Source organism: Oratosquilla oratoria, chromosome 11 (assembly GCF_046742065.1).
Source record: "Oratosquilla oratoria isolate Oo_2021 chromosome 11, ASM4674206v1, whole genome shotgun sequence".
NCBI lineage: Eukaryota > Metazoa > Arthropoda > Malacostraca > Stomatopoda > Squillidae > Oratosquilla > Oratosquilla oratoria.
In genome coordinates, this window is record NC_134787.1 from 63,491,716 (window position 1) to 63,506,715 (window position 15,000).

The 15,000-nt window shown below is 39.3% G+C and overlaps 1 protein-coding gene across 28 annotated transcripts in view; it reads right to left on the reverse strand.

Annotated features, from left to right (window-relative positions):
* Positions 1–15,000, reverse strand: part of Unc-115a (actin binding LIM protein Uncoordinated 115a) — a 247,252-nt gene that overhangs the window by 58,199 nt on the left and 174,053 nt on the right. For 24 of the 28 annotated variants that reach the window (XR_012966886.1, XR_012966885.1, XR_012966887.1 and 21 more), the window contains 3 exons: positions 12,423–12,615; positions 11,992–12,213; positions 1,626–1,738 (listed from right to left, as the gene is read on the reverse strand). Coding sequence is in view for 23 of the 28 variants with exons in the window: in XM_076193013.1 (XP_076049128.1) it covers positions 1,626–1,738; positions 11,992–12,213; positions 12,423–12,615 (528 nt within the window). In the remaining 5 variants the exon portion in view is untranslated. The remainder of the gene's footprint in view (positions 1–1,625; positions 1,739–11,991; positions 12,214–12,422; positions 12,616–15,000) is intronic. The other 4 variants (XM_076193008.1, XM_076193026.1, XM_076193014.1 and 1 more) reach the window with 3 other exon arrangements.

The window sequence follows — 15,000 nt, forward strand, 5'->3', positions numbered from 1 at the left end:
CTTTTATTGGTAATTGTGTTACTTATAAAATATCATACCCCAAAAGATACGTTTTTACGGTGTAGAAAAAAATTCTACACTAAAGTTTCAGCTTTATTTTAGTGATAATAATATAAAAAAAATATATATATTATATCCTACTGAATATGTTAGGGCATGGGAGCCTTATACAGCATTCAAGAATAAAAAATAAAAACTAGAACCAACATTTTGTCAAAGTTTGACAAGTATATCTTGCTATGAAAGTCTGCACACTCCTGTGAAAAATGTATGCCCCGGTATGGCAACACTCCCATTCTACACGGTAGTGTAGAAAACACGGCAACCCTGGCTGCCACCACTGTCCCGCATGCATACCTTCCGATATTTACAATGTACATAATAAAAAATACAGTACAGTACACTATGTACAGTACATTTACATGCCTGTATTACAGTTATTATTACAGAATTATTAGTATTATAGTATTATCATTACAGTATTGTTATTATTACAATGTTAGAGTATTATTCTTATGTGTTTCTATGCCATATCATACATTACCTATACGTATACTGCTACGAAAATCTACGGGTGTTAGGGTGACATTTTCGATGACCGGACTTTTGGCATGACCGGACCGCCCTTCCCCCCAATTAGTCCGGGCTTTCGAGGTTCGACTGTATATATATATATATATATATATATATATATATATATATATATATATATATATATATGTATATATAAATATATATATATATATATATATATATATACATTTTTTTTTTTTTTTTTTTTTTTTTTTTTTATGAAGGTAAGACAGATGAGTGGAAAAGGTGGTAGAGAAATGCGGGTTAGAGCGAGAACACTATATTCCTTATATAGTGATCTCGCTCTAACCAGCATTTCTCTACCACCTTTTCCACTCATATATATATATATATACACATATACCAATGTTTTTTCCCTTATATGGGCAGTAGCTAAAATCAAAGGCATTAATCCACTCCTACTCATTTCATCCCCACATATTCCACTATCATTCACCACCCCTCCCTCCCTCTTTTCTTGGCTCTTACTGGATGATGCATCCCTGTACCTTGCCCAATACTTGGCTCATCTCCCACTCACAGCCTTCTTGTCTACTAACAATTACCCATTGGTTCCATTCATCCATTCCTTTCTGCCTACTCTTTAAACACTATTTACATCCTTCCAAAAGTTAATGTTGTGAAACACAGGCAAGGGGACAAAGGTTCTACTTCACAGGAGCTTCACACTTCAATTAAATCTTAGGAAGTTGAAAAAGATTCATTACATTTCTAAATAAATTCATATCCTGAAAGGTGGTTTATGTTATTTTCTTTGTTGAAAGATTAAAATAAACTTGGGGTATTATTACTATTTTCCTTTTATCTGTACCAGAGCAATAAGTCAAAATACTTAAGGAAATTATATCAAAACAACTAGCTAGGCAAAGACTTACAAATTTTATACTACCATTGGAAATTATTCAACTACAGTAATTGCTTCCACTATATGTAAGTCCACACAAGTTATTGGAATATTGAAAAACAACTTTCATTCCTAAAACAAGTCAACTAAGACTTCACCTTCAACCTCCATCATCCACTTCCCTTACCTTTAACTTTGGGTCATGAGGCAGAGATTCTGGATCCTCCTCTGCATCATCAGTTTCATCAACACTAACACCCTTGGAGCTTCCAGACCACCGTCGTCTCCGTTCTGTAACACCTGCGTGTGTCAGGGCACAACCCAAGACAACACAAGACACATACAACCAAATATTAAAACAACACTCTAGTTCTACAATCTCTGCTCCTTGAGGAAACCAACAACTGAAGCAGAATACAGTTATTCAAAGGCAGGGGGTTTCTAAGAATTACAAGCAAGGGAAAAAAAAGGCATTACAAATATAACATATTACTATCTAATACTATCCACTATATCAACACTATTTAAACTACTTTAAAACCTATCTTAAATTCATGCATTCTACAGCATATATGAATCACCATTAAAATTTCACATAATAAACATGTTACTTTGGATCTCTCTTGCACCCAGTGGCCCCAAGGGACTATTTTCATAAAAAAAAAAAATAATAATAATAATAACAATTGTATGAGTTGTGTGAATGTTGGACAGTGTAAGAATATAAGTTCTATGTCTTCTGTGTTGTTTAGGCATCTGGTGTAAGTGCTGTTTGCAGGCAAATCAATGCTGTGTTTCTACTGTTTAAACTTTTAATGGTAAACCAACTGGATTTGGCATTAGTAAGACTCTTGTGTGCCTTGGTCTTGAAAACGTTTTCTCATCTGGGTTCATGTCTTGGGAAAAAGATGTATAGTAACTGGCCATGACCACCAGTTCAGCCCAGAGTCACTTAAAGAGGAAATTTTGTTGTTGTCTAGAAAGGGTGAGTATACAGCAGTACAGAATAAGGTACTTGGTACCTTTTGTGTAGTAGATGCACCTTGGGCATTTAAGAGCCTGTTTATAGGTCAAATCAGTATTGGTACTCTTTCAACACAGAGTAATGACCTGAACAGGCATGTTAGTATAGTTTTTACTTGTCTTGGGGAACATTTCTCAGATGGAGTAATACCTCGGAAAGTTTAACCTCCTCAATACGTGTCAAATTCTCGCGCACAGTATTGGATGCCTAATGTATGATGCATCACACTACTTGCATTATAAAATGTAAAGTCACTGCTGTATTACTCATTCTATTTCACTCTGAGTAATAATAAACATAGAAAACGATCAAACCAGTTTACAGAGTTCGAGGGTTACTTAACTACAACTACAAAATAAATATAATCAAGACTCCAATGCCAGCATCCTCATATACCCACTCATGCCTCATGACACCAACATAGGCATCATAGTATTGAAGAGGTTAAAGTGTTAATTTGAAGGTCTACTAAGAAATGCTTGCTTTGTGACTTGAATATGCATATTTTTGTATGAACATGTTGCTAGGTACATGGGGTATATCATTGTAGATATTTACACAGACCTTCTACCCATTTCTATTCAATACTTGGCATTTTTTCACATTGACATTTACTTCCCTTGTCTGACTCCATTTTGTATGACAGACTCAATTATTTTGTTCTAAAAAAAAGTGCAATTTAGCAGTCCTGAGTTAATAACTCCCATGACTTGTATTTTACCCTAGTATTTACCTAGTTGTACTATACAGGAAGGGGTACTATGCTCGCAGTGACCATCTTTGTATCTCTCAGTATCTAGTTTGTTCTTAAATTCTTGTATGGTTGCATGTGGTTCATTCCAGATTAGGGCATTTCTAAAGATTGAGAAGTAGGGCTTTGTCATATTAGGCTCTCCATTCAAGATCCACTATTAAGGACCCATTTGATTGGTTCCATATTTGGTTGGGCTCTCCACATGAAGTGATTAAGTCTATATTTACTTTGAAGGGATACTGTGCAGTAAGGGACTGTTCACTGGTAGTGTTAGCAACAAAAATCTTGAGTATTCCAGGTTATGATCCAGTTCACCTTAGTATGGGTCAAGATGAGGACCAGAGGAATAGGGTAAGTGTAGGAATCTGTTCAGCAGCACTGGAGGAACTGCTAATGGCTGTGGTTTCATGGCTGTCAAGTTACAGTGACAGAGACAGCTACTCCTTTTGTATTTACCTAGTTGTATTTACCTAGTTGTATTTTACGGGAAGGGGAGCTATGCTCGTGAGGTCCCGTCTTCATATCTCATTTTATCTAAACTATTTTTAAATTCATGTATTGTTTTTGCACACACCACTTTCTCATCTAACTTGTTCCAACTGTCTATTGCTCTGTGAGGAAAGCTGTTCTTTTTCAAATCTCTTCTATAGTTGTCTTTTTTTATTTTCTTTCCGTGTCCTCTTGTATTTCTGTCATCCCATTTTATCAGATTCTCTCTATCAGTAATTTCTATGCCTTTCATGATTCTGTAAATAGCTATCAAATCTCCTCTCTCTCTTCTTTGCTCTAGTGTCTGTAGTTTAAGTTTTTGTAGTCTCTCTTCATATGATAGTTTTGAGAGTGTTGGTGCCAGTTTAGTAATTGCTCTTTGTATTCTTTCAAGTTTTTTTATACATTTTTTTGTACTTGGTGACCATATCGTTGCTGCATATTCCAATCTTGGTCTTATCAGGGTGATTAGGATTTTCCTCACCATTTCTTCATCCAGGTATGTAAATGCCACTTTGATTGTTCTTATTAAATTATAAGTTTCTCCAAAAATCTTATTTATATGTTTCTCAGGTGACATATTATTCATAACAATGACTCCCAGGTCCCTCTCATTTTCTACTCTTTTTATTCCTTCTTCTCCCAAATTATATGATCCTGTTATTCTGTTTTTGCTTTTTCCAAATTCCATTATACTACACTTTTTTGTATTGAACTCCATCTCCCACTTCCTACTCCATTCTTGTACTTTATTTAGATCTCTCTGTAGTGATTCACAATCCTCTTCAGTTTTCACTCTTTTCAGTAATTTTGCATCATCTGCAAAGAAGCTCATATAGCTTTCGATTCCTTCATCCATATCATTAATATATATAGCAAACATTATTGGGGCCAGAACTGTTCCCTGCGGGACACCGCTTATTACTTCATTCCATTTTGAGTGCTGATCTCTTATCACTACTCTCATTTTTCTTTCTTGCAAAAAGTCTTCCATCCAATTTAGCAATTTACCTTGTATTCCTCCTTCATATTCTAATTTCTTAAGCAACTTCTTATGTGGTACTTTGTCAAAAGCTTTTTTTAGGTCTAGAAATGCACAATCAGCCCATCCATCTCTTTCTTGTATTATATCTATTAGTCTTGAATAGAAACATATTAAATTGGTGACGCATGATCGTCCTTGTCTGAATCCAAATTGCCTTGGATTTAGTACGTTGTTTTTTTCCAAGTATTTTACCCATCTACTTTTGATAATTCTTTCACATATTTTTGCTATTGTACTTGTTAGAGAGACTGGTCTATAGTTGGTAGGTTCTTCTTTATTTCCTCCTTTATATATAGGTACTATATTTGCTTTTTTCCAATCTTCTGGAACTTTTCCTTCTTTTAAGGAACTGCTTATTATGCTATGTATTTTGTCTGCCAGTTCATTCCTACATTCTTTCAGAATCCAGTTTGCTATTTCATCTGGCCCATGCGATTTTCTGACATCAAAATTACCCAAGTGTGTCAATATTTCATTCTTCGTTACTTCTATTTCTTCCATAGGGGGGACTTTTTCCTTCCACTCAATCTCTTCAGGTTGTATATTTTCCCTTGTAAACACTGATTTAAAATGTTTGTTCATAATTTCTGCCATTTCCATTTCCTCAGTGTATTCAACTCCTCCTTGTCTTAATTTCTCCAAGTCTTGTTTGTTTTTCAGTTTATTGTTTACAAATCTGTAGAATAGTTTTGGTTGATCTTTACACTTTTCTATAACATCTTTTTCATATTTTCTTTTTTCCTCTCTGCACTTTTGTACATATTCATTTCTATAACCAGTATATATTTTCCATTTTTCAGGTCTTCTGTCTTTTTTCCATCTGGTCCAGGCTTTGTCTCTTTTGTCTTTTAACTCCCTACAACTTTTGTTGTACCAGCATTTTACATATTCTTTTTCTTGTTTTTGTCTTGGGACATACTTTTCCACTCCTTCTTTGTAAATTTTTGTCAAAATATTCCATTTCTCTTCCACTGATGTTTCTTCTTTGTATATTTCTTCCCAGTTTTCTTGTTGGAAGAATTCTCTTATTTTATCAAAGTTTGTTTTTTCATACATCATTCTTCCTTTTCTATATTGTTCATTTCTTTTCATATATTTTTCTTCATTAAGTTCCAGTTCAATCAATATGTGGTCACTTTTACCTATTGGTGTTTTATATTCAATCTTGTCCACTATTCTAGGTTCAGATGTAATTATTAAGTCTAGCCTCGATGGTTCTTCTTCATTTCTATACCTAGTGTTCTCTTGTATCCATTGTGTCATTGAATGGTCAGTAATCATCTCAAGTAGAGCATTTCCCCATGAGTCATCACCACTCTTTACTGTCATTTCTTCCCAGCAGATTTCTTTGCAATTAAAGTCGCCCATCATAACTATTCTTCCTCCGTCTTCCATTATTTTAGTTAATGCTATCTTTGTGTCCTCTAACATACTTTTATGTTCACTCTCCTCCCATGAGGCTGTTTTCGGAGGCACATAATTGATCACAAATTTTCTGCTCTTCTTATCTCGGTCTTCCACTTCTATCATAATCATCTCTACTGTATTCTTTCCATATATGACACCTTTCACGTTTATATCCTTTTTTGTCAGGAACATAACTCCACCCCCTTGTTTTTTCTCTCTGTTTCTAATCCAATAATTGTATGTATCATGTCCTACACTGTTGGGTGGTAGTGGGCCTTTTAATTTTGTTTCTACAATTCCCATTATGTCCGGTTCTTTTTCTTTCAAATAATCATTCAGTTCATTCAATCCTGTTATCAATCCATCTATATTTGTGTAAGACACTCTTAGTTTTCTGCCACTTCCATTGTGTTCTCTGTTTCCCTTATGTTTTTCTTTAGTATGTCGAACTGCTTTATTTTCATGTTCACTACTCTCCAATAGAATCTCTCTTTCTCTGACTCCGTTCTTTCCTCGTTTTTTGCCTTAGCTTCAATTCTTTTCTGCTTTTCTGCCTCTCTTTCCTCCTTATTCATTTCTCTTTTTATCCATACCTTTTTATATTGATCATTTGTTGCTAGTTTCCCTGTCTTGGATAGAATTTTCTCTGCCGTTGTTTGTGACCTGAATTTAATCTTAATTGGTCTGGTCTTATCTGTACTATATTTTCCGAGTCTGAATTTTTCCTCAATTTCCTTTATAATTTCTGGTTCATCTTCCTGGACTAATTTTAATAAACTGCTTACCCTTTCATTTTCCTCCTTGATTCTTGCGGTTCTATCTGGGTTATGTTTCTCTTCCATTCCTAATATAATTATACATTTCTTTTTGTCAGCTAATTCTCTTACTATATTCTCCTTCTGTCTCATCACTTTAATAACTGAGTCTTCATTATGTTCTTTCAATTGCTGTTTGACTATGTCAGTGAATGAAACCTTATTCCCTTCTTGAGTTATTCTCCAATTTTTAGCTTCTGTAGCTATTTTCTCACTGTTTTCATTACTATTCTTCTTCAATTTCTCATTCTCCTCCTTTACATTTCCTAACTGTCTTTTTAGGTCCTCTACTTCTTCAGTTAAGTTTCTGTTAGCCTTCTCTAGTTGTTCCAATCTTTCAATTCTCTGGAAGATGGAGTCTACCTTACCTAACTTACGTTCCAAGTCCTCGATCACCTTATCAACTCTCTCCTCTAGTCTTATCAGTCGGGGGGGGGTTGTGTCCCCCCCACCCTCTTTAAATCCCTGGAACATATTCTCGTCACTTTCTACTGTATTTCTCCTCTCTATACTTCTAATCTTTACATTTTTATTTGCCATTTCGTCATCCGGTGGTCGTTTCATGTTGACCTTACGCCCGTCTGCCTGGGCCAAGTCCTCCACATCCTCATTTCCTTCCATTTCCCCAGCAATCCCTCCCCTTCTCCTCTTTTCCTACTTACCTACTGCCTCACGAGCAATTTCCCCCCCCCCCTGCAAACACAAAAAGGCACTTCTCTTTGCGTTGGTATCCACAATCTGCACTTTTCTTCAGAGCGTTCGTCAAGCCGTCCGTTCGTTGAAAGTGTGTGTGTGTGTGTGTGGGGGGGGGGGCAGAGGATGGGTAATTGCCATTACGTTATAAAGTCAAGCTAATTCAAGGTGAGAGGCTCACTGTACTGTTGATGGTGGGGGGGGGGGTCATACAAGGCAGAGCAAGGTAGCAGCTGGGGGATTTTTGGGAGGTTATAAATATGTAATTTTCGCAGGAAAATTAATTTTTCCCTGATACAAACCTGAGGTACTCCTTACAATAGGATACTTTCGCGTAGCGCGAATATTTCTACTGCGAAATTAAAATCCTCACTCTGTGGGTCTGGGCAACGCTTATCCTCAGTAAGGGGCCCCATTGGGGCAAGGGGGGGGGGCCTTGCCCTCCACCACAAGTCTCGCACACTATAACCATTCTCTGAGCCAGGTATGAATTAAGCACAAGGTTTGTCAGGCAAGGAGAAGGAACTGTTTAGAGGGGTGGTTGAGGAGGGCCATTAAAGGTAAGGAGTACCTCAGGTTTGTATCAGGGAAAAATTAATTTTCCTGCGAAAATTACATTTGTTCCGAAGAATACAAACTCTTCGGTACTCCTTACAATAGGAGACTCGGACTTAGGAGGGAAGGAAGTTGTTATCTAGCCTGGGAAACCGCTGTAAGGAAAATCTAGTGCTAAGACTATGTTGACCAGACCCCTATACATTCCCCTCACTTTGAAGTGCACCCCTTTCTGTTCCCTGGAGTGGAGACAGACAGGTTATAATCACTTTTGTACCACTGAAGGGCTTAACTGATTCCCTTGGAATGCTTGAGAGCCCGCGGGTAAGGTAAGGGAATGTAAGAGTATGAGAAGGACTTTGGAAAGTTATCCCTGCAGTTGCCGAGCCAGAACCTGGATGAGTTGTCAGGGTCGGCTGTGTGCTCTTGAGGAGGGGTATATCATTTTCAGGACTTCTTGGGCAGCCACTATGGGGCCCAAAGATAAGTTCCCTAAAGATTCCCGCATAACTTCTTTGAGGTAAAAGGAAGTGAACGTATTCTGGCTCTTCCATATACCTGCTTGAAGAACCTGGTTGACTGACAGATTCTTTCTGATGACTAGGGAGGTTCCTACTGCCCTCAGGTCATGGACAATCTGTGTGGTTCATGTCGCAGGCTCTGCGGATGACTTCAATTGTCCAGTAAGAAATGGAATTCTTAGTGATGGGCTACCTTTAGTAGAGATGAACAACCTCTTTAATTCTGGTCGAAGATGTTCGGTTCTCTTGAGGTAGGTCCGGATGGCTCGTACCGGGCATAGAACTGTTTCAGTCTATTCTCCCCCTGCAAATTCGTCTAAGGACGGAACACTAAAGGACCAGAATCTAGGGTCGGATTTGGCAGGATCTTGGTTTTTGGCAATGAATTGAGGCATGAAAGTGAAGGAGACCTCTTTCCATCCTTTGGAATGGGCGACTCTATAAGAGATGGCATGTAACTCCCCTACTCTCTTGGAAGATGCCAGGGCTAGCAGAAAAAACTGTCCTCTAGGTGAGGTCCTTCAGATGTGCCTCTCGGAGAGGTTCGTAAGGGGAACCCCTCAGAGAGTTCAGGACTAATGCCACATCCCGCGGAGGAGAACTGATTTCCCTGGGGGGGCATGATCTTTGAAGTGCCTGAAGAGCATGGAAATTTCCGGTGAAAGGGCTAGGACCATGCCCTTCAGAGAAAACACCTGATTTAGAGCTGCCCTATAGCCTTGTACTGCCGAGAGGGAGATCTTCTTGGACTTCCTGAGGAAGTGGAAGGAGGCGATCTCAGGAATGGTGGCTCGATCTGGGACTAACTTCCTGGAGTGGCACCATTTTGCAAAGGCATTGCATTTCCCTTGATAAAGGTTAGGTGAGGAAGAGCAAATAGGAGCAGACATGTCCTCTGCCACTTCTCTGGGAAAACCCATCTTTAGGAGGATCCGGACCATAGTCTGAATGCGTGAAGATTGAGTGCTGAAGGGTTCTTGTGCCAAGGCCCATTGATGGGTGGAAACAGAAGATCTGGTCTTCCCTGAAGGGCCAGAGGCTCTTCTACTGCTAGCTCGAGGGCGTCTGGAAACCATGGGGCTTCGGGCCACCAAGGAGCGATCAAAGTCATCCGAAGGTAGGATGCGTGTCTTGCTCGCAGGAGTACCTTCTGGAGCAAGGGAAATGGTGGGAAAGCGTAGGAGTCCAGGTTGTCCCAACTTTGCAGAAGAGCGTCTTCTCCTGCTGCCAGAGGATCCGGGAAAGGGCTGAAAAATATTGGGAGTTGGTGATTCCATCTCATTGCAAAAAGGTCCACTAGAGGGGAGTCCCATTTGCTGAGGATGAAGTTCGCTACCTCTCGATAGAGGGACCATTCTGTGTTGATTATCTGATTCTTCCTGCCGAGGTGGTCCGCCCAGACATTCCTCTTCCCCGGGATGTAGCGGGCTTTGAGTGACACCTGGAGATTCTTGGCTAGGTTGAGGATGTCCATCATCAGAAGGCATAGTTCCTGGGAGACTGTGCCCCCCTTGCTCGTTCAGGTAGGCTACTACCGAGGAATTGTCCGACATTATGCCCACTACTTTTCCCGAGACTTGATCCTTGAAGTGACGGAGAGCCAGGAGTACTGCTTTCAACTCAAGCCAATTGATATGGGCTGTCCGCTCGACTGTGGACCAGGAACCGCTGATGTGATTGTCGTTGAGGTGGGCTCCCCAGCCCTCCTTGGAGGCATCGGAGAACAGGAGGACTTCGGGGGGAGATGGGCCGAGGGGCATCCCCATGAGAAGGTTGCATGGGCCTTCCACCAGAGAAGAGAATCCTTGACTTCTTCAGTGAGGGAGATGTGTTGTAGGGGTTCTCCCTCTTGCGGGGCCCACTGAGACTTGAGGAGCCACTGTAGCGGTCGCATTCTTTGTCTACTCCTGGGGATTAATTTCTCTATGGAGGCCATATGGCCCAGGAGGATTTGGCATTGTGTCGCCGTCAGGAACCTGGTCGATAGTGCCTGTGCAACTAGAGAAGCGAGATTCTGGATCCCCTTTTCTACTGGGAAGGACTCCATTAGGGAGGAGTCCAGGACCATACCCAGGTACGTGACTCTCTGTCTTGGTAAGAAATCTGACTTTTCCGGGTTGACTACTGTGCCCAATTTCAGGACAAAGGTTAGGACCATTCTCAGGTGTTCTTGGCATAGCTGGGTAGAATGTGCAAGGATCAGCCAGTTATGGTTATAAATGCTACAACTACTACTACTACTTCTGTAACTATTGTTGTGGTTGCAGATTGGGTGAACTTGCTTGGTGGCAATTCCCAAGCCAGATAAGGAAAAGGCAGGTAATGTTTAGGCAACTTTTCTAGTCCCTTCCCCTTGTAGAGTGGGCAGAGCTGCTCAGACATGGAGGCAGCTACAGAGCTGTACTGCTGCCCAGATGCCAGTACCACTGGGCCTGCACTGCCCCTGGGTAAAATGTGACCAGAGGCTTCTAGATTACCATCTGCCCTTACCATCAATCATCATCACTGATGGTACTTTGGTTTGTATAAGGAAGAACAAAGTTGTTACAAAGTACAAGGAAGTTATGACAGTGTTTGAATATAATGGTCAGTCTGTCAGTTGGTCCCTCACACTTGGCATCAGATTCCATTGTGAGAGTCAGTCTCAGAGGGTACCACAAGCAACAGTATCGATAAGCAGCTCTCCTAAAACAATACAAACACAGAAATGGACTGCAAACAGTCACTATGTGCCTCCACTCACTTGTTTCAGACAATACAATACTATAGAGTTTGTTTCCTAAGTAAACTATGGACCAATCCAATGACCATGACAAGGTTCCTTGGGGCCATGGTTCTATTGCAAGTGATCCAAGGCTACGCATTATCCGAGTGATCAGTAATTGCTAACATAAGGTTATAACCATGCATTACAAAAAATAATAATAATAATCATGCACTAATTTCCCAAAGGAATACAAAAAGTACTATTGATAATTCTGGAACAAAATATCTACTGTTCCTCCAAATAATAATTCATATATGCTATGAAAATGACAAATTTTGAAATAAAATTTACACAATAATTTGCAATGTACTTATTCAGAATGAAAATAATCACAACAGCACATGGACCTCCACTAAAAATCTACATTTATCTTGACCAAAAATATAATTTTACAAAATAATTAAATTTTCAACTTCATTATGACCTGAAATGTCTCATGCTGAATTGTTTTCTCATTGTATTTAAAAAGACCAAAATCAGTACCTGGATCTGTATATGGGTACGGAGGTGCTGGGAAGTCATCTCTCTCAATTCTGGATTCCCCATGAGGTTTCTTTGCACCGGGATAATGGGCAAGATTGATGGGTTCTTCATTATTCATATAAGGAGACTTGGGACGAGGTGTTTCAGCAACCATTTGATCTACTAAAACTCGCATTCCAAGTTTACTAGAAGTTTTGGGTAATGAAAGCTTTCGGCCATCTACTGTTCAGAAAGAGAGTTTAACAATTACTTTATTAGGTCAGCAGTAAGACACAAATACAGCAATGATTCTATAAGTTTCACAACCTATCCAAACCTAAACCTCAAGTATGATCCCTGATAAAATTGAAAGCTTCTGGATAAAAATAAAACTTTCCAACAATAAACATAAAACATTGTAAGCATCTTCTTTAATTAGTATTAGATAATACCTGGTGGTCTGTGGAAATGTGGCGACTTAGGTGGTCGGTCATATGGATCTATAGGGCGTTTGAGGTAGCCCTGTGTTGGTTCAGCTGCTAAGTAAGAATACGTGTAGATTCTCGTAATATCTACTGGGCTCTGGGATGCCTTGTATTCACGAAGAATAAGTCCTGGGGAGCACGTCCGGTATGGACCAGAAAACTGTGGGAAATAGCATTAAAATTTTGTGTATACATATACTTTTTTCATCTAGGTCACCTTGTCCCAAGAAGGAAGTGGCTCATCCAGTCCCCAACACCCTAGAGCATGAGAGGGACTAGTTTCCTCATCCTTACATGAGAGAGGTGGTAAAACAGTTTGGAGAAGCAAGGAGAAAGGAGGAATAGTTAAAATTACAAGTAGACAACATTTCTTCTTTAAATATAGCTATGTGTTTAAGAACTTCATCAAGTCCCTGTAGCATTGAATACACAAACCTCATGAAATCGATACTCATATGACATAACCACACTTTCCAAATTACATACCATCACATTCATCCTTTTCACTTCTCCTTGCTTAACCCGTATGGAAATTGCACCTCGTTTCTTACTTAGCAATAGTGTTAGTTTATCCCTGGTGTACCCTTCTTCTGTCACATCAAACAAATTTCCTTGTTTGACATCCTCACCACCAGCTCTTGTGGCTTCATTTACCTCATCTGCCCATTTTTCCTTCGTCTACTCTTTCCTCTCACTCCCAGCACAAACCAATTCATGAATGCTTAGAGGATATCTATTCTAACCCACCTGTGGTTGACCTATCTCACTCTCTCTACCAACCTATCTATATCCCAGCCCATTTACAAATCACATCATTCCTTGGTTTGTTATATTCTATATCTTCATGAACTGCTCTCTAGTATCTCATTTCCACATGACTTTTTTTCTCTTGCATTCATCACCCAATCCTCATCATCATTATGTTAGCACAATTACCGTTTCATACATTCCTTGCACTACTTCTACTCACTCAATCAATCAGCCATTCATAGTCCACTACTGAATATAGGCTTCTGCCAAAAATTTCAACAAGTTAGCATGATTGCACCAATTACTACCACATCAGTCCTGCAAACTTCCCTATCTCATCTCTCCACCTTCTATCTGGTCTTCCTCTTCCATCCTTTCCATCTCATGGTGTCCTGACAGTAATATATTAGCTTCATCTCCCATCATCTTTTCTGACTAATTTCCCTGTTCAGTTCCACTTCCGTTCCTTTGTCACCTCCAGTCTTTCACCTAAGTCTGTTCTCTCACCCAGCTTAACCTCTTCTTCTTTCAATTATTCACAACACTGATCTTTCCAATGTCCTGTGTGCACTTCTTAGCTTCATCTTCATCACCTTCATCCATTTTTAAGTCTCACATCCATATATCATTATTGCCATTATATATTGATCTTAAACTTTGCATCTCAAGACATAGAGGTAGTGAGCCTCTCATGATGTTCTTGTATTTCCCAAACATTTTCCAAAGAATTATGATATGCCTTTTAATATAATTTTCATAATCTTAGTTAATGCATGAACTAAATAACAGTAATCTTCAACTTCTTCCCAATTTTCGCCATTAGTTATAATCACTTTACAATTAAAATGTAAATATATATATATATCTGTCTATATTAACTAGGCCTTTTCCCTCTTATAAGAGGTAGCTGAGTCAAAAGGCACACATCCACTCCCACCCATTCCACTGCCATGAAATATGAAAAAATATGAAAGTTTCGAAAATATCATATAAAAAATCTTAACTTGTTAGGCATACATACATACATATATCAATGGCTTTTTCCCCCTTACAAGGGAGGTAGCCAAAGTCAAATGGATAAACCCACTCCTACCCATTTCATCCTAACATACTCCACTCCTAATCACCACCCCTCCCTCCCTCTTTTCTTGGCTCCTCCTGGATGACAGGTCATTCCTGCATCTTGCCAATTGCTCTGGGTCAGAGGCAATGTAGCAAGACATAGCACATCCACAGCAAGGCTGTTTCAATCAGCAGCCCCTTTCTCCATCCCCTCATGCAGAAAAATAGAAGATGAGGAGAAATCTATTCGGGCTGTGTCAAAATATCATTCACACATACTCCCTCGTCCCCCCCATCCCCCACCCACTCCCTCCCTTGCATCACAGCATCATCATCAACTTGTTAAGTATAACTATGTAAAACTATCAAGTACATCCCTGCCATACCCAAAAGGGAAGTGCATATTTGGCATCCTTATGACTAATACAAGATAAGAGGGAGGGACGGGGTGAATGGGAGTGCAGTATGTGGGGATGGAATGGGTGGGAGTGGATTTTATGCTTTTATTTTTGGCTACCTCCCTTGTAAGGGGGAAAACGCTGTTGGTATATATATGTATGTACGACCAATACATGTACATAAAAAAAAATTCAAACATTTTTATGACAACAACCATTGATGAACCACACACACAACAATAGAAGTACCAGTATGTTTCTCCATATTCTGTTTCCAATAATCAGCTCATCTCAAACCTATCTTGTTTCCAATTGTCTGCTAAATAATATATATA